The following is a 26360-nucleotide window of genomic DNA, read 5'->3' as shown; positions in this document are numbered from 1 at the left end:
CTTGCCTACTATATCCTTATAACAAAATGTCCTTTCTTTGCTTACTTAAGCTTGGAATCAGTTTTTGTTTTTTTACAAACAACCCTACCTTTTATAATTGTACACCACAGGAATTAAGAAGAGGCTACCTGTGCCTCCTTTAATGGCCCCCACATCCTACCAAACGAAGCTAAAATAAAATGTGTCCTCCAATACACCTTTCACGATAACTAACTTATTTACCTGGATATCTTGACCATGGGGGAGAAAGGAATAGAAACAGGCAACAAGTGGCACTTGAGGCAAATAATAACACTGGTATTTTACCACTCCTCATTCCCCACTTTATCCTCCCTCTCCTGATACCCACCTTTCTATTTTCTAATCTTCCTCTGGCCATGAATCTACTGTGATACACCCTGCAAGAGCCTCACTTTACTGTCAGTGTTTACCAACAAATTAAAGCATAACTTCTCTTGCTTGGTGACCCATCAACCCGAAACCGTAACATGCTACAAAGAGGGAAAAAGAGTAAGCCTATACATACTTTAAGTCCTAAAATTTTCATGATTAATTTCATCCTCCACTTGCTAATTCCTATTTTTGTAATGTCAGAATAGCTACAGTGCATTCTCACACACAAACAAAATATATCAACAGAACATTGCTCTCAGTTTCACAATCCTACATAGGCTACTCAGCCATTATTTCTGCTGATCAAAAACTACCCTGGCAAAAATAAATCTTTTGTTCTTGCTATCCATGTAAGTAGAGAAGTTGAAATATTTGTTGTCTACCTTCTGTCAAATTCTCTAGTCAACACCAAAAGGAAGAAACTATCACACTGCAAATGGTAATACTTTCATATGATTAATGAAGATTAAATCTATTTCTCCCTCGTATTTCTATAAGGTCAACTAGAAAAATGATTTTGGCCACAAAGAATAAACATTCCTCCCTCATTCTTACAGAAGGTTTACAGAAGTGTTCAGAAAGAAGGTTAGCCAGCAGTCAAAAAAAGGAAGAGTTTTATGTTGCTTTGCCAAGGGGACTGAATGTCTGAAAATACTGAGCAAAGTTAAACCATACATGTGTAGATGTAGTAAAAAGAAATGTGAACCACTGAATCTTTGTGGGTTTTTTTTACTCATTAAACAGAACCAACCAGAATTATCTCAGTATAACTTACATCCTACTGCCATCATAGTCCAACTATGATTAGCCAATTTAACCTTCAAACCAGTAGGCAGGGCTAATAAAGCCCAAATACAACTTTATACTTTATCCGTTCTAAGTATCCATCAATATATACTTATGTGGTTCAATTTGTTTTTCAGATCTTATAAAACCGGTTTAAAACTGTAAGTCAATATTTGGTCCAAATTCAATATTTGAACAAAAGACTGAAAACCCTTCAAACTGAAACATGAGTGTGTAGCATCCTAAGCTACTTAGTGAAGTGTTTTAATGTTTTTGATAAACAGTCCTTACCACTCTGGCTGCTCTCTCCTGAGATTCACACTTCCTGCAAAACCATGGTCCAGTGGGTACTTGAACAATTCCATAGCAAGCTGTTGGGAAATAGTTTTAAAATAAGTCAAGATTTGAATAATTATGGAAAATCAAATACCTCTGAAACTATTCACTTAAACCACCTGCTTTGTAAAGAACTAATGTTTATAATTTATCACCTAGTTAAAATTATGACATTTTAATTAAATATTAAAAAGATAGTCCTCTGCTATTTCATTTAAAAAGTATAAACATCACAAATTTTAATTATTCTCTTATAACAGAAAAATATCAGGTAAAACAAGTTTTTTAACAGAATAACTCAAAATTCATTCTTACATCCTGAAGTTTAAATAGCAAACATTTTAGATACATGAAAATGAAAATTATTTCCAAATCACCTTTCAAAACAAACAAGATATTGCAAGAAAAAAAATGAAACGTAGTGTTAAAAGTGAAATGCTTCTATTTAAATAAAAAGTCCAGAATAGACATTTGTCTATCTGCCTATAAAGACAGAAGGTAGATTAACAGTTGTCTAGGAATGAGGACTGGGGGAGAAATGAGGAGTAACTGCTAACGGGTCCAAGGTTTCTTATTAGAGTGACGAAAATGTTCTAAAATTGACTGTAGTAACAAATCCAAAACTGCGAATATACTAAAAACCAGTGAATTGGGCACTTTAAATGGGTTAATTGCGTGGTATGTGAATTACATCTCAAAAAAGCCCTCATAAAAAAAAGAACTTTTTTTTTCTAATTTATGTTAACGTTCCAGTAAATGATCTGTATATTACACATTTAAACCACAGTCTAGTTGCTTAAAAAATTGTTTCTATATTAACAGTTAGTTAACTCAAAATTTAAAATTTTCCAAAAACCTAAACGCTAATATCCAATTGACATTCTCTCGAATGAGCTTGCTTACAGGTAACTTGAAAATATTATCAAATATTGGAAAACACTTAAAAAATATAAAATATAAAATTTTTAAAACTCCAAAAGCTAAACTTCTAATCCCTTTTAAAATGTAACAGAGTAGAAATATTCCATCAGTCAGGAAAAATAGCATCAGCGTCCAAAACTTATGTTTTAATTCAGAAATACTTCTAGAGAGGAAATTTTAAAACTTAAATGAACACTTTCTGAATCGGGAGATGAGACTACTTAGCATCATTTGTCACCCAATTCATAAGAAATATCTCCACAAATGTCAATGAATACTATAACGGAAATACAATATACCAGTTCCAAGACCTTAAAATCAGTACCTAGTTTCAATACACATGGTTTTCACTCCTTAGAAAAGTAAGGTGTGCAACTCTACCCTTCCTTAAAAAAACTGGGGATAAGTGCATTGTCAGGTCAGGAGTTTCACGATCTCTAAATTCCCCTTCCCAGTTCTGAGATTCCATTCTATAAAGAAAACAGTTTAGTCCCCTATGTTCAGCTTTCTCTCGTTTAACAGCGTCCAATACACTACTGAACAACATTTGCATCACTCAATGCCAGCTTTAGAAATGGGAACGGGGGACGGGCTGGTGCACAACAAGGGGAGTGCAAGAGCCACCAAAACATTACCTAGGTTTTTTCAGCCTCAATTCCTTACCACATGAAATGGAAAAAGTCAGAACTTTGAATGTCCAGAAAACTACCTTACTAGTGTGCTTGGCTTTTTTGAATATTCCAAAAACTCACCGAATGGAAACACCCAGAAATAAACCAAGATGCTCCCCAAGTCCCTGGCGGCATCACCACCTCCTCTCTTCAGTCACTTAAGCTGAGAAAGTGGCCCGACGCGGGCACTCAACAACCTGATCCACCACCCCGGGCAGCTCAGCCCAGCCGCTCCCGCGGCGGCGTGACTGCGGCGGCGACCTTCCGCCTCTTCTCCACCGAAAGCTCCCGCCCGCAGCAGCGGAAGCAAGGTCTCGGCCAGAAAGCTCGGGGTGCGGCAGCCGGCGCCCTCCCTCCCGCCCCGAAATCTGCAGCGGCAGGGCAGCGCCCCCGGACCCGCCCCGGCGCCGCGCGCCGCGCTCCCGAGCCCGACTCCATGGCACAGGAAGTCTCCAGACACTGCGGCAGACGGAGCGGCGGGAGGGGGAGGGGGCTCCGCGCTCTCCAAGCCGAACCTACAGCCGCGGGGCCACGGCCGAGGGGGCGCGCCCGGCCCCCCGCGCCCCCTCGCCACCGACGCCCGCCTCCGAGAGTCCGCAGACCCGCGGCTCCGGGCGCAGGCGGCGGCCGAATGACACTTGAGTGAGTGAGCGCAGAGTCACATGACAGGCCGGGCCACACGCACTTTCTCCCACATGCACAGCCCACACCCCCTCCGCCCAGCCGCAGACCCTCCGAGTCAATCCCTGGCCGCGGAACGGGGCGGGGGCGGGGCGGGGCGGGGCGGGGAGGGGGGAGGGGCGGGCGGGGAACTGGCAGTTGCTGCCAAGGTGGGGGAAGCGGTGACGGTTGGGAGAGCCTGGGTTCGGCCCTCTGGGCCGTTGGGTGTTTACCTTGATGCACCGCGACGCTGCAGCCGTGCCCGTCGCAATAAACCAGCGGGTTCTCGGCCCAGCCTCTCTCGTCTGAGCAAACGCAACAGCCTCCAATCATCTCCTTCATACTATGGGAGACCTCGTCCTCCAGTGACACGGGCCGGTCGCTAGAGACCATCTAAGAGGGAGTTGGGGGGACCATTAAAAAACACAAGCAAGCCAATGAGTGCTTCCCCACACACACACACACACACACCCGCGCCCCCGCTCCCTTCCCGGCGCCCCGGCCCCCGCCCGCCGCTCGGCCGCTCGCTCACTCGGGCTTTGCCGCTCAGTCACTCACGTTCCGCACAGGAGTCAGGAGCCATGTCCTTGCTGACTCCCCCCACCTCCCCTCCACCGCCTCCTCCGCCTCCTCCTCCTCCTCCTCGTCGTCTTCCCTCCCCACCTCCACCCGGCCGCTAACGCTGGAGCCCGGAGAGGGCACACATAATCAAGTAGGCCTCCGCACAGGCGCACTGGGGGGGCTCCCGCTGGGCCAGGGGCAGCGAGGGAGGGGAAGGGGGTTGCGCTTCCTCCTTCGAGCGTCACTCGGCGTGCGCGCCCGCCCAGCGGCCGGCGTGAGGAGAAGGCCCAGGAGAGGCGAGTCCTGCGTGCGCGCCGCCGCGTCCGGCCGGCAGCCCAGGCCAGCCTCCCGGCCCCTTCCCTCCCCCGCGCCGCTCTCAGACGCCGAGGTGTGCTGGGGGGCGGGGGTGAGGGGAGCCCGCGGCGCGCCGAGGCCTCAAAGAGCCAACGGGAGGGCGCGGGAGCGCGCACGCGGGGGCGGGGACGTTGGGACCGCCTTCTGCAGCGCCGGCCGCGCGGGCTGCGTGTGCACGTCCCGAACAGGCCTCTTTGCGGGAGGGAGGAAGGGAGGGAGGGAAGGGAGGTTGATGAGGGCCGGGATGGAGAACGTGTTTTGTCTGAGTAGCTGGAGGGGACTCCCCGGGGGCATCAGAGGACCTACCTGCCGGCCTTTTCCTCAAGAACGTGCCCGGGGTAACAAGGATTGGGCAAGTTGGCCAGCTTCCACGAAGAGTGCAGTGAAGCATGGCTTCTTGCAGTTGGCCGCGCGAACTTCACTGTACTGTCGCAGCCTCTCCACCCATTAAGTTCACATCCTGGACTCTACCCCTCTACCCAAAGCTCACCCAGTGGAAGTGCCACCAAGTCGGCCGCCCATTGACACACCATATTGTCCCCAGTGACAAGTGAAAGTGCCTCACAGACAAGGTCAAAAGCCTAAGTTAGGGTTGTACTCGAAGAGGGAACAACACCTATGCTACCCTCAGCTTGCTGTGTAGGAGTACAAATGGTTGTTAACCAGGAATTAGCAATATAATGTGAAAATCAAGAAAAAGCAGTTTGAAGGAACCCAAGTTCTCCTAGTCAGTCACCAAATGATACTTCACACCATGATAGCGGAGTCCTTTTGATTCAAGATTTCTCTGATCTGACTCTGTACTTCAAATTTACTCTTTAGGATTTGTCACTTTTTTTATTTAGGTCATTTAAGTGGCAGAAAGATGGGAGCTCACTCCTCACATACAAATAGGAAATGGATCAGGCCTATCTGAATAAGTTAATTAGCTGGATATTGAGCAGTTTCGAGCTCTGAAATCTTCCTCTGTTGCCCTACCCCCTATGTATTCTTGTTAACCCAATATTGATTTTAGAAAAAAAAAAAGTAACTATATAAGTTTAGCATGAAATAGGCATATAGATAGTTTAAAGGACAAGCATAGTTACAAGGCAAATTCATGACTTTGATAAATACCTTGCAAGTACAAATGACTGTTTATCAGTAATTAGCAATATAATGTGAGGATCTGGGAGATGCAGTTACATAAAATGCTAAAAGATGAAGGAACCCAAGTTCTCCTAGTCAATCACCAAAAGATAATGGTTTAAGCTCTAAAAGTATTCCAAGTGTGCTCATAAAGAAAAAAAAAATGGTGACACGGCTGCTTTTTCTATTTCAAATTAATTGCTAGAAATCTATTTAAGAATTATAATACATATAATACAATGCAAGCATATATTAGAAAATATATTAAGACATTCTAAAAGCTAAGTGAGATAGCTACAGTAACGCAAATCTAAAAGTGTAAGCTAGGGGGAAAATGTACACTAAAGAGACAAAAAATGAGAATTCGCTTTGTTATATTAGTGCATTTAAAAAAGGGGACTATGAGATTACATACCTATAAAATGCAACGTGTTTTGGAGGGTATGGTAATAATAAATTTCCAAACATATAATAATGATGTTCTTAAAATATCATTGATATTTTTAAATCTAAAACTGTGTTCAAACAAATCTATATTGTTTTGTGTATCTCTAGTGTATATCTTATCTTTACCCCTTTACAAGGGATACAAGTTCAACATCCAATTCTTGATCAGGTTCAGACTCTTAACGAAGAGTAATGTTTAGTTAAAATCAATGTGAAACTTCCCTTCCTAAACACTGCAATCAAACCTTAATGCAGTAAATTATTTTTAAATACATTCATTTTATCTTTAATGCATTGGAGCTTAGTTCTTGTGATGGAATTAATTTATATGTAAAGAAAGATGAGTACTTTACCCTATTCTGTAAGACTTAATAGAAGAAATGTAGGTAAACACTTGCTGTTTCCAAAACAAAACAAAAAAGTTCATCATTTGTAATACATTTTTGAAATTTAGAAAAATAGAGAAAATACACTATTTCTTAAGAACAGGCCTACATATAAATGTAGCATCTGAAGCAGAAATTTTATTAAAGATGTACATATAAATGGTGACAAAATGTATGGCAAATTATTTAAAACTGATATTTAACATATTAAATGTTATGAAAAGTGTAAGAAAAAACAATGAGCATAAATAGGTCATTCTAATTTTAACTCATGTACCAGATATAGAACTTTTTCCTTTGTTATATATCACAAGTATAATATTTAATATATTTCTGTAAAATATTAGGTGATAAGGAAGAATAACAAACATTACAAAACAATTCAGATATAGTTAATTATTCATTCAGTAAATATTTATTGAACATTTACTGAGCCAGGAAACATTTACTAAACACAGAAAATAAAGCAGTGAGTAAGTCATATTTGTTCTTTGTGCAATATATATGTGTATGATCAGCTGAATATGCTAATTCTCATATATCAGAATGGATAAAACATAAATTGCCAGAATTGTTAAAGTTCGAGTAAGTTTTTAATACAAGACAATGTAAAAAAAAAAAGTTCATGGGATTTATAGAATAACTTCATAGAAAAGAACAATTTCAATCTTAATGTTATTCTTTAAATCTGATTCCACATTCTCAAAATATTCTTTGAAAAAGAACACCTAGTACCTGTAGAATAAAACAAAAGCCTGTGGTCCCAGTATACTTCTTCACTTAATAGCAGCTAACTCAGTACTGGCTCATCTATTTCTCTGAACTAATCATCTGAGGCAAACCACAAAAAACTCAAGTAAAGTATTTTATGATGTAACCTCTAACCCCCCTATAATGGGAAACTATATTTTCTTCCTGTATGGGTAATATATCTTCTTATAATTTTCTTTATTCCTCAACTCAGGCACCAAATTTTTGGATTGCTTAACCATAATCATTTACATTAGTAGATACTAATGAATGAAATATTTAAAACCAAATTTGGTTCCTAGATTAGTACTGCTTATATTTATCTCCTTTTTAAAGTTTTATTTGCCTTCTGTTATTTGCCTCATGTTATATTTAGTCGATTGTATCCATTGTTGAAGTATATTTCTTTAATGAGGTATAGAAATTGAGGTATATTTCTATAATGTTAAGACTAGATGCACTTTCCTTAACTCAGACTCTTAACTCCCATAAAGTATTTAAAATTCTGTATTGGCTCTGATACTAAGGTTTTTAAACAAAAAGCAATTATCAGAACTCATTCATCTACTAAACCTCATCAGAAACTATAATTTTCTTTCTAAATAAATTAGTTGGAAAAAGCAATAAAGCAATTTCTTATGATCTGCACAAACTTTAAGATATGCCCTCTTTTAAAAGAATCTCAATAAAATTTTGTTTTGTTCATTTGGTATCCAAGGTTTCTTACCTTTTATGTGAAAAGTTTATGAGCCATATATTTATGCTAGTATGATTAAAATATTGAGGTATTTCTGGTACTAGTTTTGTTATTTATCTCACAATAAGTGAGTATTCTGTCTTTATAGATGCAAACCCACACATAGCACCTATATCATGGAGTACTATCAGAAATTTAATTAAAAGGTATTCATTTCAATTATGTTTTCAACTGATATTCCACTAATGGCTTTGGGAAAATTCCATTTAATGAAGCATATTAATCTTATTAGGTGATTTTTTTTTAACTCAACACACCACCAGGCAAGTGTCCTGCACTTAGTAGGCCCACAATAAATAATCATTTAACATACAATATTGGTGTTTAAAAGCTAATTGCAATCTGAGCTTTATTCTTCAGAGTAAAGCAAGGCTTTATTTTGTATGTACAACTGAACTAAAATTTCTAAGTAATGATTAAGAAATGATTAAGAAATTTTCAGATAAATTGGTTTCTTTAAAGATTTTCAATAGTTGAAATTAATATAGGTGAAGAGTTTTTATTTACCGGGTAATTTAGAATTGTCTGTATTTAAATAACCCTCAAATGTTAACCACCTCGCGATGTAAAAGTCATCATTTTCTTACAAAACAGACTCTAGAGTCAATCATAATTAATACTGTTACCTACACTTAATTGTTAAAAAGTTTAGTTAGGTAATTCCGAAATTTAAATTATATGTAATCTAATTTTTAAAATTTTAAGAATCAAGGCCTAATATTCACTTTTAAGGGTTTAGTTTCATTAATCCTATGTTTGGCTTCAGAGCTACTCCTTTTGCTATAAAATTGATATGCAGTAGCTATATTTACATTTTTGGGTAAAACACCGTGTAATTACCAACAGAAAAATAATATCTAAAAGACGCCTTTAGATCCTCTAGGCATTGCACAAAACCTCAGTAACATTTCAGAGCTGGGCTATTTTTTTCCGTGATATAATGACACTTAAAGGTGTTACACTTTTGACTTCTCAGAGTATCATCTATATAATGTAAGGGCAGGAGTGTAGGGTCCATGTTCCCATTTTTTTACTGACACTGAAGATGTGCATTTCTGTTATAATTAAAGTGTGGTTAAAGTGACATATTTAAGTGTCTGTTTATAGGATACAATAAGGTTATCTGAGTGAAAAGATTTTGGACATGGAAAAGAGGAAAATCAGTTTTTGAAATTGAAAAGAACCTTGCAAGAAATGAAACACATCTTGGACTGAAAAAAAAGAAGAATCAGAAATTAAACTGAATTGCTAAATAGTATTTGAACCAAAGATTACTTTTTAAGATTTAAATGTTTTCTTCTCTGAAAGGGGCCACTGCTTACCAAATCCAGAAACAAGCCCAAGAATATGTTAATTAACTGCATTGTGTCCCAGAAAGAATGAGGTTGACAAATTCATTTTTTTATTTCTTCAATCAATAAACTGTTTGCCTAGTACATCTTAGATTTTTAAAATCTAAAATGTGTATATTTACCTCTTGGAATTGTACAGTAACAGTGCCAAAGACCACCATGGCCCCATAGGGTGAATCTTACGAAGCTTAACATTCCTGGCGAATTAAACACACAAGCCTCCGATCACTTTTTGTCAGTCTTTACTGTGACGCGTAAGAGCCAGACTGTAGGTAATTTTTATATGGTGGCAATTTACCCCAATTAAAAAAGCTATGATCTTTGATGCAAGTACAAGTGGAAAATATAATGACAGAAAACTAAAGAAAGGTATTACAAAGACTGACCTGGAATACTACTTGTCCGTCTCCATCCCCACCCCCATTCATGCCCTTTTTTCCGCCCATTTGTTGTTTTTCTCACAACTATATCATGACTTGTAACATATTTTTTTAACTTAAATAAAACCCCAAATGCCTGAAACACTAAAAGATGTAAAAAGATTCACCTTCTACAATCAACTACATAGCAGACAAACTTATAAAACTATTCTAAGTATTCAAAGACATAAATTAAAAATGTAAACTGAATCCAAGTAGTTGGGGAGGGGGACCATGGGAGGATGAGTGTGGAAGGAATGAACAGATTGAGAATATCTAATTTCAACACCAATTTTTTTTCATTCAAATCTTTCCACGGTTACACTTCGAGTGATTTCTTATATAAGAATTTCTGCCTATATTTTGAAATAACTGAATGATTTCCATGAGGAAATGCAAGTTTAGGAAGAAGATCCGCAAAATGAAAGTGTTAAAATGCAAACCACTTCTATAGCATTTCAAATGCAAAATCACAACCACCACTACCTTTAACTGACTCTTAAAGGTTCTTTTCAAACAGATGCTATTTATGAACATCATCTGTTAACTTCTTTCTGGTAATTCAAAACTCTTGTCAAATGATGTTTCCATGATGACGTGTAAATATAATATTCCATTAGAGATCAATTCTAATTGGTTTTTAAAAACCCACCTTGGGAAACCAGTGCTGTATAATACACGGACTAGTAATGGGCATTTTAGAAGGAATTTCCGCAAAGTGTATTATAAATCTAAGTCGAAATTACTATCTTGCCCTAGTAAGGTTTGAGAGAAAAGGATTGAAATTATTTCTTCATGAGTTTTCACGCACGATGACTTTGGTCTTGTCTTCAAGACGCGCGAGCACTTGTTGGAAATCTTCATTTTTAAAAACTGTGAGGCTTGCCAGAAATATTTTTTCCACATGCCTCACAAAGGAAAACAGGCAGAGTTTCGTAGGTGGCTCACAATTATTTCTTTCTAAAACGTGGTATAAAAGCAAATGACACGTTTTTCCCTACTGAATTTCACTGTTATTTTGAAAATGCATTTCACGTTAAGAAACCAAGCCTGTTTTTGTTAGGGGTAGCTCAACCCAGCCTTTTAAAATTAAACTCCTTGTATACAACAAAGAGCTGAATAATAACAAATAGAGACAGCGAAACGTGCTTTTCCGAACTCCTTTGAACCCCGACATTCATTTTCGAATCCATACATTTAAAGAGGTTTAAAATAGGATATGATAGGCTCTAACTTTCCGAATCCAGAAAAAAAAAAAAAACTACCCACATTTGTCTCTATCTAGTTATCACTTTACAAACATATCTATGCTGCTTTCCCTCTTCTTTTCATGCGTGAGTCACAGGCTTGCCCAGCTTCCTCCAATTTAGCCGCACGCTGTAAAGCCTCCTTCCTACGCGGTCTGGAGTTGGGAACCCCTCGCCGGCCGACACTGATCATAAAACTTGCCGCGCCGACCCGAACCGGCCCAAGCGTTGCAGTTTGGGGGGGTCGGGGTGGGGGCCCAAGTCGGGCCGCGGGACCCCTCCCTCGAGAAGGACGCGCTCGGCGACCTGCCGCGCCAGGGCTGAACAATGGGGGCTACCGGGAGAGCGGGGCCCGGCTCCCGCTTCCTCGGCGGCGCCGGCCGCGCGCCCGGCCCCCGCCCACCGCGGCCCTCCCCGCCCGCGGTTTCGCGCTCGCACTGCCGGCCGCAGCCTTCCTCCCCAGCGCCGCGGCCCGGCCCGGCCCAGCCCAGCGCTCGCCCAGCCGCCGCCGCGCGCCTCCTTCCCATCCCGGGGCCTGCCCTCCTTCCTCCGCCTGCGACACCGAGGCGCTGCCTTCGGCGACTCCAGCTTTCTCTGCGGCCGCCTTGCCGCTATTTCCTTAATATATTTTCTTAATGTCTCCTTTATTTTCAGAAGTGGTTGAGATGTCTCACTTCCACCTTAATTTTCATTTGCTGTTTCCCGCTGGAAAAGATTCCCCCAGGAAATCCAAAACCTAGAAGGAACTACAGCAATATCCCATAAAACCTTTAACTCTAAATACATTTTTTTTTTATTTTAACGCATTTATGTCGTCTGAAAGACGACAAAAGAACTCTCCCCTCTCTTTATTTCCTCCTTTAAATACTGTTATTTTAAACTCTCCACCAAGTGCATTTTGACGAGAGGGCAGAGAATGTGTCCGGCAGCACGCAGCAAACCAGAGGTTTTATCTTACGCCTCCTGGGACGGTAAAAAAGTGGAACGTGGACGAGGGAGCTTCTAGGGAAGAAAAAACACAAGTCGCTGGAGACGAAGCCGGGCCGGGCGGGGGGAGGTGCAGCGGGGGCGTCGAGGGCCCTCGGGCTCCGGGCAGGGGAGCTGGTCTGGGGAAGGGAGGAGGTTTTAAATAGAGGGGGCCGGGAGGGCGGCGGGTCCGCGCATGACGGTACTTTATGAGAAAGGATAGGGCAACGGATGAGATTACTTTGCTTTCTCATCCCCTAAGAAAAAACTAAAGTTGGAGGGAGGCGGAGAGAACAACCATCCTTATTTCCTCCCCACGTTTCCGCAGAAGGGTCGGGGCTGCGGCGGGCAGGGAGAGGGCGCAGGACGAGGTGGACCAATAGCAGTCAACAGGTCCAGGCCGCGGCAGGGCGGCGGGGCCGGGCCGCCGGGCCCCCTCCTCTCTGATCCCCTCCCCCCTTCCCCTTCCTTGCCCTCCCCTTCCCCTTCCTTGCCCTCCCCTCCCCCGCAGGCCCGGCCCGGCAGGGGACGCCGGCTCAGCACTCCCCGCCCCACCCGGCCCGGCTGCGGCCGCCTCGCCGGGACTCTCGGGGTGGGTGTGGGGCGGGGGTTCCCCGCCGGAGAATCCTCCCCCGAGGCTGGCGGCAGGGGGGGCGGTGGGGGGGAGGGGATGGAAATCGGGGAATGGAGGATTAAGAAGGACTCGAGCTCGGCACGAGCGCGGCCCGCGCGAGGGATCCTGGGTAAAAAGTGGCCGCGCGGCACCGGGAGAGCGCAGAGAGGAGCGGGGGTCAGAGGTCAGGGCCCTGGAGCCCCGCGTGCAGAGCCCCCCACGTGAACGCAGCGAGCAGGAGGAACCTTTTTGTTTTCCAGTGCGCCAGCGTGCTCCTCTATTGACCGAGCTGCTTTTCCCGGACCGCTGGAGAGAGAAGCTCCATCCCGGATCTCCTAACCCCACCCCCCCTTCCACCGCCAACACGCTACCCAACTCTACCCTTCTTCTCAACTCAGTTCCCAGCCCCCCGTACCGGGCTTGCAATAACGCAGTAAATTTGCTTTAACAACAAGTGGGGGTGGCTGCATTTACTCCTCCCTCTCCTCTCTCCTCCCCCTTCTCTTGCTGCGGCTCTTGACACTACTACAAACCAGGACTATAAACATAAACATGTGTCACTGTAACTGGGCAGGTAATATACGGATTGGGGGGAGGGGTGGAGGGGAGCTTCGGTCGCCGCTTGGGGGGCAGTAAAAAAATGTGTGTTTCACGTGCTCGCCGGCTTTGGGGGCTCCCCCCACACACCGATCCATTTATATAATGCCGACGGCACTCGGTCACTTACTCATTCAGCTACACAGACCCACAAAGGCAGACTTGCCGATAACCACCGTACCCAAAAGCAAATACATTTAAATACGACTCTCTCCTTTCCCAGCCACCTCTGCCATTTCTTCTATCAGCAAACTAGCGTCAATTCTTGAATCCCCTTACCTTTTCAAAGAATTCTTTTCCACATAGCAATAAATATTTTTCGACCTAAACAGTACGCCGCCCTTTTCCCATAGACAGTAACCTATATATTTTGTGCGCAGAAATCATTTCAAAAAGCAAGTAAGGCTATTTAAGTGACTGAGTTTGAAATCTGTAAAGGTTCTTTCCTGGGCTTTCCCTCCCTGCATTTAGCAACTTCTGCCCTAAGTTGCTGCGACTGTAGCTGTGGAGATTCGCCACAGCAAGCCTTTATTATTATTATTTAGTCTATATTTACACTGCCGCTCAACTTCTTTCTCTTAGTTCTGCAAGCCTAGCAACAACTGCTTACGGTAGAATAAAGCGAATCCCCTCGCAAGCTTTTTGGCTTGAAACGGAGGGAGATTCAGAAAATGTTCAGATGGGAGAAGTGGTTCCCTTTGTTCTTTCATTGTTTCTCTACGAAGTGGTGGATACAAGGACAAACACTTACCTTCTCTTCTTTTTGCTTCCAAAACCAGACGTTCCCATCAGCGTTAAAATACACAATCCACCTTGAAAGTAACTACGAATGTCGGGAGAGTTTGTATTCCATTCTTTTTCGCTCTCTGCCCTCTTTTAGCGTAGGATTAAGTTGCCGAGCACGTTGCTGCAAGCTGTAGCCCCCCGCCTTAGTGAATCGGTCACGTTTAGGACCCTCTAAGTCCATCCTAATTCTGCCAGTAGAATTGAGGGTACTGGAGCTCTAAACTTTCAAAAGGAAAGAGGCCCGCAAGTATCCAGAAAACTTAACGTATCCCTTGAAATTTTTTACCAGTGTATTTTTGTACCACATCACCAAATAGAATTTGCCAAGAAATATTAGATATTTCTTCGAGGAATGTGTATGTGTGTGGTTTTTTGTTTTTTTCTAAGTTTCTACTTAGCAATGCGCTGGTTAGACAGATGGAGTAAAAAGGCAGGTTTGTACGGACATTTAACGGAATGAGTGGGTTTTCCATAATGTTTGTTATGCCATGTGTTTTTTCAAAACACTACTGGAACTGAGAAAGGAAGCAAAGAGAAATTTGAATTATAACGTTGCAGAATGACTTAAAGAGAGGTGCTTTCTTGAAATGAATTGGTGTAAAAATTGGCCTCAAAAGCAAAAAGTGAGTTTTTCAAAGTTGAAAGACAGTTTTCACTCAATGATTCCAGAATTTAACAAGTGACTTTTCTGGTTAGTGTGTGATACGTGTCAGTGTTTAGTGTCCAGCCTGGTGGGCATTACTGCCCAAACCTTATTTAAATCTGATTATGATGTGATTTGTTGAAGTCATGAATACGAAATGATCCTTGTGTATCCATAAATGCGAACTTGGGGTTTTTTGATCTCCCGCTTTTTTGTGTGCGCCCAGTAGCTGCAGCAGTGGAAGACAGTGATTGGCTCCAGTGCTCCTAGAAGGATTTGGGTTGAAGCCAGGGGAACAGAACCAGAGGATTCCCTTTCCAGAGACCATCAGGCTCCACATGCCATATCTTTCCCTTCTTCCCTCATCGGTGCTCAGAATTTCAGTATGGCTTCAACAGCCCATGGGTAGGCCTCAACACTGAGTGTCATCACTTCGGTTTCTACACGTTTGGCCCTGATGGGAAATAAACAAAAATTGGGGTAACCCAAATAAATTGTGGGTCTTGAGGTTTGTGTATTATTTAGTACATCAACACTGAACTCTACTTTCTCAGTTTTTTTTTTTCTACATTCAGGATCAATTGGGAGAGGCCCTGGTGTCTCACAGGAAAATATTGCAACAAAACAAGATAATTGGGGGAAAGGCGGTTGCAGTAGGAAAAATGGCTTTTCTTTGATAGCATTTAATTGGAATTAAAAGATTCTTGAGCTGTAAACATTCTTTATTTATTCAGCACACATAAGCAGGCATTGTTTTATCACCATCATAATTATGGTGTCCTTTAAACTGGCTGATAGCAGGAAAGATAAGGGAATGTGCCTGTAGATTCAGAACAGGTCTTGCTCCTTTCTTTTTTTCCCTCCCACCCTCTGTCCCCTCTCTCCTTACTACCCTCCCCCCCCATTCCTTCCATGGTCACTAGGGTCCCCCAAGCCCTTGAGATGAGGAGAGCAGGAAGATTGTGGCCTAACCATTTCTTATATCATGAAAGTGATTTGTACCACACTCTAATTTGACACAATCTATAACCTTCTTGTCTCCCATGTTTATAACTGCTTTTTAGCTTGCAATATGTGTTATCTGAAGAGTTGCCTATTGCTCACCTGTATAAAATCTTGTCCACTAGGGTTTGTTGCTTTACCTTTGTCTAATTTAGAAAGCACACTCTTAGGGCTTTTTCAGAACAAAGCCTCACAAAACCCCCTTTACCTCCAAGGATTTGCAAATTTATAAAGGCTGCATTGAATTCAAGATGGGTCAGGGGGCAAAAAAGGGTAGAAGGTCACTGCATTTTGATTATGGGTCAGTAGACAACATGGCATATACTCTGTGTCCCAAACTTCTATTAAAAACAGGATTTTTAAATGCCTAAGAACAGAAGGAGGGGCCCCTTTGGAGACTTGCCCTGATGTGTTTGGATGAGACAAAAAAGAAAAAATTAAAATGTACTAAGTTATAATTTAAGTTGTTCCTTAATTTAGCTATTTCCTCCTACTCCATTCTCATTTACCCCTCCCCAAAAGCAGAGAACATGTGATATGACATAAATTTAGGTAAGGAACTGTTGACTCTCACACAAGATTTTATTGTCCTACATCCTCAATTAATTCAGTCGTATGAGACTTTAAATTATTACTATTTTCAACTTTATGTTGTAAGTATTATAGTTACTTCTGACTAACAGTACAAGGGACTTCTTTTATTCTTCTAACCAGTATGCTTACATTGTTGAGGCCTTTGTGATGTTCCTTAGTCTTTTCTGTCTGAATTCACTTTGAACAAAATGTGCCAGCAATCACTAAAACAAATGTATATGGTGAAGAGTTAGGTGATGGTGGTGGGGTTGTGTGTGGGGGGGAGGGGGGGGAGGTGATCCTCATTTAAATTATGTATGTATGGGTGAAGGCTGGGAAGGGAAAGGATTATTTTAATGCTCTTCAATACTTTAATTATATGACATTGTAGTGTAGAAATGCAAAAGTACTCTTAGGTTTTCCTTCAGGTTTTCAAAAGAACTTTCCCCATTAGTAAACTACTTCTGCAAATTGCTATTGCATTTCCCAGCTAACCATTTAAAAGACTGTAAATGCCGTGTGCATTACTTCGCTCCAGAGGAAAGAGGTCAGACTGAATTGCTATGGTATTTAAACATAAAATACAGTGAAAATAAATCAAAATAGAACATTTGAAGATAAATTTAGCACATTCACACAGGATAAGTAAAGACAAATATGTTCATATCTTCATAGCCCATCACTTTAAAAACTGAAAGTGCTGATTTTTTACAATAAATGCAGAAGTAAGCAGACATTTATATATTTCTATCTGTATTTGCCACAGAAGACTTTCCTCTAGCAAGCAGCTTTGTTTTCAAAGCTGAGATACTTTTTATGATAGTGTGTAGATTATGCATTCCTGAGTAAATAATTGCATTTAATTAACAAACTTAATGCATATTATATATATGCCTAAATTCTCAGTTAAGTAATTCCCTGGACCCTTAGAGATGGAGATACACATAAATGTTAATTTGGGCTTATCCACCCACATATGTATATGTGCTTGAGAAACATAGAAGTTGATATATCTTTTCTTAAAAAAGAATTTGAATACACTCCATCATCTGAATTGGGTTCATCTTTGATTGTAGAGGCGGCTGACATGGTCAACATATTTATCAAAGAAACCCCCTGGCTTTTGAAGAATAGTACTTTATACATCTGGATCTGCACATCCAGGCAAAGTAAGTAAATTATTGCATAACTTTAAGCATAATTGATAACAGACACCTTTAATTTTTCATCCCCATTCTTTTGGCCGGCTTTCACATTAATAATCTAAGCCATAAATGTTGGTAGCTATTGATCGAAATCCCCTGTGTGCATGCAAATCCATCTTAAAGTCCCCTGCCTTTCATGTGTGAGCGCTCAGGGGCCTCTGCTAGATCTTTTTATCGGGATCGACCCCCAACGTGCCTGGAGAAGACCCCGGATATACACCGTGTGCTGATGGCCACAAGAAAGCTGTCTGTCACATTCTGTGTGTGTGTGTGTGTGTGTGTGTGTGTGTGTGTGCGCGCGCGCGCGGGGGGGGGGGGAGAGAGAGAATGTGCGCGCTTACGTCTTAACACACACACACATACACACACACTCCGATGGAGAAGTTAAAGGAACAAAAGAATGTATTAGACAAGAATAAAGATGTGTAATAGGAGTATTAAAAATGTATAAGTGTGAAGGTATCTGAGTGCACAAAGATACTCGCATAAATTGTATATATAGACCCAGTTCCCAAATCTCTTGGCCTTTATTTTTCTCCATTTGACCCAACAGATTGTAACTTTAGTTTAAAAAATACTATTCTGTTAGTTTTAAAAACCACCCATATTGCCAGTATTTTAAAGGTGGAAGGGGAGGAAGGAGAGGAAAAGGTGATTTTGAAATGGTTAGTAAATCATGTTGCCTTCTGCAGGAGGAATAGGTGTGTGTATGTGTGTGTGTGTGTGTGTGTGTGTGTGTGTGTAAATCTAAATAGGAATCGAGACCTAGAACTACCTGGCAAAAAAAAGAAAAAGAAAAACAGAAAAGAAAAGAAACAAAAAGAAAAGAAAAGACGCTCTAGCCAACCTTTTGTAAGGTCTTCTCAGAGGCTTTTTCCAAGTTTACTATTTCTTGGCTGTTTGACTCTTTGGTGGAAATCTTAAAGCTGGGGGAGGGGAATTGGACAGGGTGGGGTGCGAGGGAAAGGGCTGGCAGTATATAAGTGCATCAGGAGGAATTTTAAAACGACATTATTGTCGCTGGCAATAGAAAGACTCTGGTCATTCTACTTTAAAAAATAAACACCAGCATCTGCTTTTCCTGGAAACTTTGCTTTCTGCTTAAACCTTTTGCATTTTGCCTCCTGCGAAAGTGAAAGAGAAAAACGCGGTGTGATAGATCCAGATGCAAAAGAAAGCCAACTCGGTGGATGGTATTAGCTGTGACGAGGCATTGTTCATTGCTGCCTCTCGGTTACGTTTAAAGCCTGAAATATCACGAGATCCATTCAATGATCCTTCCCTCATTCAAGGGACAAAAATGTAATTTGCTGTAGCTCTGATTTCTTGGATGGAAATGCTAGCCTTAGATTTCAAAGGCAAGAACTAGACATCGCGGTTTGTACACACATTGATTAAGTTGAAGAGCGGCGATTACATCTGTGCTGAGTGCAACAGTAGTCCAGGGCTGACTTTTCAAATCCCAACCTCGGAGTTACAGACTCTCTTAAATAGGCTTCCTTAATTTCCGGATGCACTTCTTGAAATTCCCAGTTCTCTTCAAAATTCCTGGGAAATTACAAGGAAGATGAGGGTGGGGGTGGGGAACTATGGCCGAGATTTCATGCAAACTACCTTTTTGTATGTCTGATTCCTCGGTTTTTAACCTCTCTCTCTCTCTCTCTCTCTCTCTTTGAGCCATACCTGCTTGTGCTAGCCAGACCAGAGCAGGGGAAGCTGGAACTTTTGAATGTGAAGGAAGAAATTATTGTACAATTATTTTTCTTGCAGGCTCAGAAATATCCGTTTATTCTTTTAACCACACGGATGTGTCTATTTTTGGAAGAACAAGGAAACACATAAATGCCTGAGTTGCATTTATGCTGTAGTTCCAAACACCCAACAGTTAAGAAGATTTTGCCGAATTTTGCAAAGCAGCCAACAAACCGCTTTGGGATCGTGGTAATGCGACTGGGAAGACCTTTGCTCTCATTTGGCAATATTTTGGATATCCTTGAAAATGACACCAAAATATGCTTTAATTTGAGTAAGAAGAGGTTAAACAATATTGATATTCATCCAAAGTGATTTTTTTTAAAGCAGATGTTTGGCTTTCATGGAAAAAAAATGGAAGTTGTGGAAGATTCATTTAAACTACCAACCAAAAGCATCATAAGACCACTGAAATAGTCTGCATCGTACATCAGCACTTTCTTTTCATCGTTATTACGTAAAACCTCTGGAAGCACCTTGGGCGTTTCACATTTTCTTTTCTTTGCTACAGAAGCAATCTGCTCCATGGAATTCTGACCTGTCGTGAACAGGATCCTGGCTAAGGCTGTGCTGGGGACTCTAGGACCATCCCGCCTCCAATCCAGCCTGGTTAATTGTGAAAAGTGTACACATTTCTGGCTTATCTATGCTTTGTTATGGGTCTGACGTGAAACTACCTCCTCCCCACCCCACCCCCCAGCAGAGAACCAAAATCCAGTTGAATTGTTACAGTGTTTCGGAGCTGGAGCCTTGAACTGCTTCCTTGGTCAAATAACTTTGTTTCTGGTTGTAAAAAGGCATTGTAGGGGGGAAAAAAAAGGAAAATCGAGAGAAATTCAAAACGTAAGTCTGTACTGGGGTGGTTCACCGCGCGGATTTAACTTTGGAGCTTTTAGCCGGGCTCCTTCCCCACTCCCATAAGGGAAATACCAGGCTATTCTGCACGTTTTTGCTTAAGCTCCATTTTCCAAAGGAAAAGGGGGTGGGGTATATCTATTTAGGCTTGATAATGTTTTAAAAATGCTTTTCTTTGAAATGATAATAGCTATAGCGGTAAAATGCAAATAAAGCAAAAAATAGGCAATATTCCTTTAAAGGCGAATATACAGAGCTTTTTTTTTTTTTTTTTTTTTTTTAAAGCGTACACACACTGCTTCTGATGAAGTCTGTGAGTCAGGCTGTTTCTGAGCTCCGATAGTTTAATGGAAAGATTTATATACCGACTGTATTATTTACTTTGGGAGGGGAGGTGGCAGTATAAGGGTATGCTAATTAGTGGGAGATTTTGGGGGGAAGGGGTGGAATATCAATTTTTATTGCATCACCTGTCAGGAGTGTCCAATCAGCGCTGGCTTTAGGGGAATTAATTGATGAAGGTGTCTCCGGACGAGCTCACTTCACTCTGTCATTTTATTTGTAGCTAAAGCAGCGGCGGGAATAGCAGCTGCATTTCTTTTCTCTTTCTCCCTTCACATTCCATTATCATAGTGCTCCAATGGAGAAGGAAGGAATAGAGGGGCCCAGGTACTGATCTGCATCGGGGACTTAGACCAACACACTGGCAGATCAGAAACCGGATGGTTTTTTCCCTCTTTTTTAAAAAAACGAAAACCAAAAAAAAAGCAAGAATCAAGTCAGTGTAATTTCATAGTTTTTTTCCCCCCAATAATTTCGCCTAGAGTTTGGCACTCCCTTCGCCGGGAATAACAGTCTTTGTTATTTTATTAGCAGGATGCCTTGAGACACACGCAGCATCTGGTGGAGGATTAACATACATACATGTGTATGTATGCGTCACGTATATATTTACTGCAAATGGTGGGGATCGTTTAGTGCCCGAGATGGGAGACCTGAAGTCAGGTTTTGAAGAGGTGGATGGCGTGAGGCTCGGCTACCTCATCATTAAAGGAAAGCAAATGTTTGCCCTCTCCCAAGTCTTCACGGATCTGCTGAAAAACATCCCGAGGACGACCGTGCACAAGCGCATGGATCATCTGAAAGTGAAAAAGCACCACTGCGATCTGGAGGAGTTGCGGAAACTCAAGGCAATCAACAGCATCGCCTTCCACGCCGCCAAATGCACGCTCATCTCCCGGGAAGACGTGGAAGCGCTCTACACCTCCTGCAAAACCGAGCGCGTCCTCAAGACCAAGCGCAGGAGGGTCGGCAGGGCCCTGGCCACAAAGGCGCCGCCGCCAGAGCGCGCCGCCGCCGCCGCCAGCCCCCGCCCGGGTTTTTGGAAGGACAAGCACCAACTTTGGCGGGGCCTGAGCGGAGCCGCGCGGCCCCTGCCAATCAGCGCGCAGTCCCCGCGCCCGGGCGCAGCCGCCGCGCGCCCCGCCGCCCATCTACCTCAGATTTTTAGCAAATACCCGGGCTCGCACTACCCGGAAATCGTGCGCTCGCCTTGCAAACCCCCTCTAAACTATGAAACTGCCCCGCTCCAGGGAAACTACGTCGCTTTCCACTCGGACCCTGCTTATTTTCGAAGCCTGCTGTGCAGCAAGCACCCGGCCGCCGCCGCCGCCGCCGCCGCCGCCGCTGCCGCCGCCGCCGCCGCCGCCGCCGCCGCCTACTACCAGGCGTCGGCTGCCGGGCCCCAGCCCAAGGCGGCGGCGGGCGCCGGAGGCCCGGTGAGCCTGACCTACCGCTGCAAGCGCAAGCGCGGGGGCGCCAAGGACTGCTTGCTCGCGCCCCACGCCGGCGCCCGCCGCCTGCTGCTGCTGCCCAGGTCCTACAAAGCCAAGGCGGCGGCCGCGGCGGCGGCCGCGGCGGCGGCAGCGGCCGCCGGGGCCACTTGCCTGGAGAGGTTTCATCTGGTTAACAGCTTCTGCCCGCCTCCCCACCACCACCACCACCATCACCACCACCACCACCACCACCACCATCACCACCACCGCGCCCAGCAGCCGCAGCCGAACCACCACCCCCCTCATCACCACCGGCCGCAGCCCCATCTGGGCAGCTTTCCCGAGAGTTGCAGCAGCGACTCCGAGTCCAGCTCCTACTCGGACCATGCAGCCAACGACTCAGATTTTGGCTCCAGTTTGTCCAGCTCCAGCAACTCTGTGTCCTCGGAGGAAGAGGAGGAGGAGGGAGAGGAGGAGGAAGAGGAGGAGGAAGAGGAGGAGGGGGGCAGTGGGGCCTCGGATTCCAGTGAAGTCAGCTCGGAGGAGGAGGACTCGTCCACGGAGTCGGACTCCAGCTCCGGCTCCAGCCAAGTGTCAATGCAGAGCATTCGTTTCAGGCGCACCAGCTTCTGCAAGCCTCCCAGCGTGCAGGCGCAGGCCAACTTCTTGTACCATCTGGCCTCCGCCGCCGCTGCAACCAAACCCGCTGCTTTCGAGGATGCCGGCAGACTTCCCGACCTCAAGAGTAGTGTCAAAGCGGAGTCGCACGAGGAGTGGAATCTGCAGAGCTGGGCCCCCAAAGCGTCTCCGGTGTACTGCCCGGCCAGCCTGGGGAGTTGTTTCACGGAGATAAGGAACGATAGGGTATCTGAGATTACATTCCCACACTCTGAAATTTCCAGTACTGTAAAGAGAACTGACCTGACAATTAACTGCCTGGCGGAGGGGGCCTCTTCACCTAGCCCAAAGACAAACAATGCATTTCCACAACAAAGAATACTCCGAGAGGCTAGGAAATGCCTACAAGCAACTCCTACTACACACTGTGCAGATAACAACACAATAGCTGCTAGGTTCTTAAATAATGATTCTTCGGGAGTGGCAGCAAATTCAGAAAAAGATTCCAAAATCCCTCATTGTAGTGAATTTGCTACGGATTTGCCCTCTTCGCCAACTGATCCCAAGGTGGAGGCAGCAGCAGCAGCAACTAAAGCCGAGAATCCCTGCACTGACACGGGCGACAAGACATTGCCATTTCTGCACAATATTAAAATCAAAGTAGAAGACAGTAGTGCTAATGAAGAATATGAACCTGACCTTATTACAAATAAGCTAAAGTGCGAGTGCAATGATACAAAGGGTGAGTTTTACAGTGTGACTGAAAGTAAAGAGGAGGACGCCTTGTTAACCACAGCCAAGGAAGGTTTTGCATGCCCTGAAAAAGAAACTCCTTCCTTAAATCCACTGGCTCAGAGTCAGGGCCTTTCATGCACTTTAGGTTCTCCAAAACCTGAGGATGGGGAATATAAATTTGGTGCCAGGGTGAGAAAAAATTACCGGACACTAGTACTGGGAAAGCGACCTGTACTTCAGACACCTCCAGTCAAACCAAATCTGAAATCAGCTAGAAGTCCTCGTCCTACAGGTAAAACTGAGACACATGAAGGAACACTGGATGATTTTACAGTTATAAACAGACGCAAAAAGGTAGCCAGCAATGTAGCATCAGCAGTGAAAAGGCCATTTAATTTCATGGCAAATTTTCCTTGTCCACCATCACTCATTATTGGGAAGGATGGGGATTTGTGGCCAGCGTATTCCTTAAACACCACTAAGGATTCCCAACCTCCTCACAAGGCCCATCCTATATGGAAATGGCAGCTGGGCGGTTCTGCAATACCTCTTCCACCTAGTCACAAATTCAGGAAATTTAATTCATAAAAGCATTTTGGAAGATATTTTCTTGAACCATATTACCTTCCTTTTGTTGTAAACTGCACAGGATGGTTTGTACAAGTCCATTAAGGTGTTACACCCCTTTTGGAGTCCTGGTTTATGGCATTTTGAAGACAGAAATCGGATTACTTTTTTTTCCATTGCGGGTTGTTGGGTTTTTTTTTTTTTTTTTTTGAGTAGGGTGGGGGCGGGGTGGGAGAAGGGTTGGTTTACATTCCACAGACTATACTTCAGGCTAAAGACTCAAGTAAAACTCAGTTATTACGGTAGAGCTGGAACACTTTACTGTTTCAATGCTAATAATGCACCCGGTACCTCAATTCAACTGCTACAAATAAATGTCAAAAGGTTGAATAATAAATATTACAATGAGCCATTAAGTTTATGCACTAGATTTCAGACCTGAAGGTGTAACTGTTAATTCAGTGAAAGTTTGTCAGGTTACATGGTTACACAGTGAGGTAGCAAGAAGTTTCTGTGAGCCCAAAATGTTCTTTTCTGGAGCTCTTGTTTGTGGGGTATCTTTTTCTCCCCTCATTTCCTCTCCAAGAGTAGTTGCACTTTTTTTTTTGAGTGGAAATATTGGGGAGTCCTGATTGAATGCTGGTAAAAGCTGCCTCATATATACTGAGTAAAGTAAATATAATACTCTTTTCTTTTTTCTTTTCTTTTCTTTTTTTTTTGTAAAGTGTGATTTTACTTTTACAGCCACTCCTTGCAATTGGAAAAGTCCTTTTTGTGTTCTCACCCAAAATTTTCAATGAGGTGACTTTTACTGTTGTCCTGCTTACCTTGTGGTCTGAACATGACTCCTCAAACTTGCAAAACAATTAAAATATTTCTCTTACTAGCAGGATATTTTATGGTCTGACTCTTTATAATGATAAAGCAGTAAAAGCAACCAACAAAAAAGTAAAATGGGTCAGAATTGTAAGAATACCCCAAATGAAAAATGACAGTTATTTCAGGGCTTTTTGGTACCAGAACTCAGGCACTTGGATTTTATTACCTTTTAGTTTCTCTGCATCTCTCTAAACTTCTGTTTTCTGACCATCCTGTGTATAGAGCAGGAGAGTTTCTACTGCAAGTGACAATCAGAGGTGACTATCTATATTTGCACTTAAAATCAAAGTAGTTCAACATGCAAATGGTTAGGGTCTAGCCCTTGGTAAGGGCCATGCTGGTGTACTATGTTGTGATGATGGAAGCAGTAAATCAAAATTATGGAAATTTGCACTGTTGAAAAGCATGCTTTAGCTTTATTTTCAATTAAAAACACTGTTTAAAATTCCTGGTTCCATACATTTCTACTTATTCCAGATTGAAGAACAGTTAACAGGAATGAATGGTTTTGTTGACATTTTCACTTGTAATGTTTTTGCCTGAAAGAAATGCATTTACTGGGTGTAGTGTTTTGTTTTAATACCATGTGACGGACCAGGCCAGTCAGGTTCTGTGCAAAACACTGGTGGATTTCTTCCTAAATAACAACAAAACTTTACAAACTTGTTACAAATCAAGTGCAAAAAGCTTCAGGTTTAAGAAAGTGAAGCAAAGATCACTTGCTATTTTGATTTAAGTTAAATCTAATAATTTTGTGTCCCCCTCCCCTAGTCTGACCAATTATTATATCTCAGATCTTTGCCATCTTAAACCTAAGAAGTTGCATCTATAGATCATAAATCACAAAACAAAACAAAACATCAATGAAATGTTTACTGTGTGAATTTAAGTCACTAGTTCTTATGGAAATTTGGTCTTTTTTTTCCCTTAACCTTTTAATTCCTACTCCTTTGAAATTTTCCTTTTGTCTATAAATGTTTCAGATAGATCTGGATGGTCTCAGCCCTAATTGCTGTATATGCTCTGTGGTTTTACTCTTATTGTAAAGGACAGAGGCTGAGAGTACCTGCATCCAAATACATTTAGATGGAGTAAACAGATGCTTTGAACTGCCTCCCTTCCTTTCCTTCTTGAATGTTGCCAGATGTAGGTTCAATGGATCTTTTTTTTTATTGGGATGATAGATATGGTCAAAGCAAAAATTGGGGGATGTTATCCTTGAATTCATGTTTGTGTAATTTCAAAGACTAGTACAAGTTACAGTTAAAGCCCCAGAAAGCTGAACCATTGGCTTCTCAGTCAGTTCTTTCCTCTTTGGAAGGCAATACAGAATTTGGGTGCAGAGAGTTGTCCTGCAAAATCAATCTGTAAAAAGTGTGACATACACACACTGGAAGTCTGTAATTTCTACTCTTTAATTACTGCTAAGTCAAGAAAGTTCAAAGTATGACTACTACATTTAGACTAGTACTTTTCTTGTTGGCTATGGAATCATTGTGCCTAAATTATAAATTGAGAATATATTTGAAGCTTACAGATCTTGGGTGTGGGAGGACTGCGAGATGGAATAAGCACAATTTAAAACAAATATACCCTATGGAATTTCTGACATAAAATATTGGCCTC

General features: G+C 42.7%; 2 protein-coding genes across 12 annotated transcripts in view; one reads left to right on the top strand and one right to left on the bottom strand.

Moving 5' to 3' along the window:
* MLLT10 (MLLT10 histone lysine methyltransferase DOT1L cofactor) overlaps positions 1–4776 on the bottom strand; it is a 213373-nt gene extending 208597 nt beyond the window's left edge. For 3 of the 10 annotated variants that reach the window (XM_057730780.1, XM_057730771.1, XM_057730774.1), the window contains exons 1-3: positions 4300–4775; positions 4001–4160; positions 1471–1550 (exon numbers count right to left, since the gene is read on the bottom strand). In XM_057730780.1, coding sequence (XP_057586763.1) covers positions 1471–1550; positions 4001–4160 — 240 coding nt within the window. In that variant the 5' untranslated portion in view covers positions 4300–4775. Of the gene's footprint in view, positions 1–1470; positions 1551–3188; positions 3714–4000; positions 4161–4299 lie in introns of those variants that run through there. The other 7 variants (XM_057730777.1, XM_057730778.1, XR_009053102.1 and 4 more) reach the window with 6 other exon arrangements.
* A 15233-nt stretch (positions 4777–20009) lies between these two features.
* Positions 20010–24040, top strand: SKIDA1 (SKI/DACH domain containing 1). 2 transcript variants are annotated; one of them, XM_057732677.1, is made up of 2 exons: positions 20010–20148; positions 21034–24040. In XM_057732677.1, the coding sequence occupies exon 2, from the start codon at positions 21147–21149 to the stop codon at positions 23874–23876; it is 2730 nt and encodes a 909-aa protein (XP_057588660.1). In that variant the 5' UTR covers positions 20010–20148; positions 21034–21146; the 3' UTR covers positions 23877–24040. The 2 variants fall into 2 exon arrangements, with proteins under 2 accessions (XP_057588660.1, XP_057588661.1); XM_057732678.1 differs by having other exon boundaries at positions 20049–20148; positions 21037–24040.
* The last annotated feature ends 2320 nt before the right edge of the window (positions 24041–26360 follow it).

The sequence above is a fragment of the Hippopotamus amphibius genome, chromosome 4 (genome assembly GCF_030028045.1).
Source record: "Hippopotamus amphibius kiboko isolate mHipAmp2 chromosome 4, mHipAmp2.hap2, whole genome shotgun sequence".
Classification (NCBI taxonomy): Eukaryota; Metazoa; Chordata; class Mammalia; order Artiodactyla; family Hippopotamidae; genus Hippopotamus; species Hippopotamus amphibius.
This window is presented reverse-complemented; position numbering and strand designations above follow the sequence as displayed.

What these genes read in the sequence shown, in the direction of transcription:
- SKIDA1 (XM_057732677.1), top strand. Translation starts at nt 21,147, where the DNA reads ATGGGAGACCTGAAGTCAGGTTTTGAAGAGGTGGATGGCGTGAGGCTC.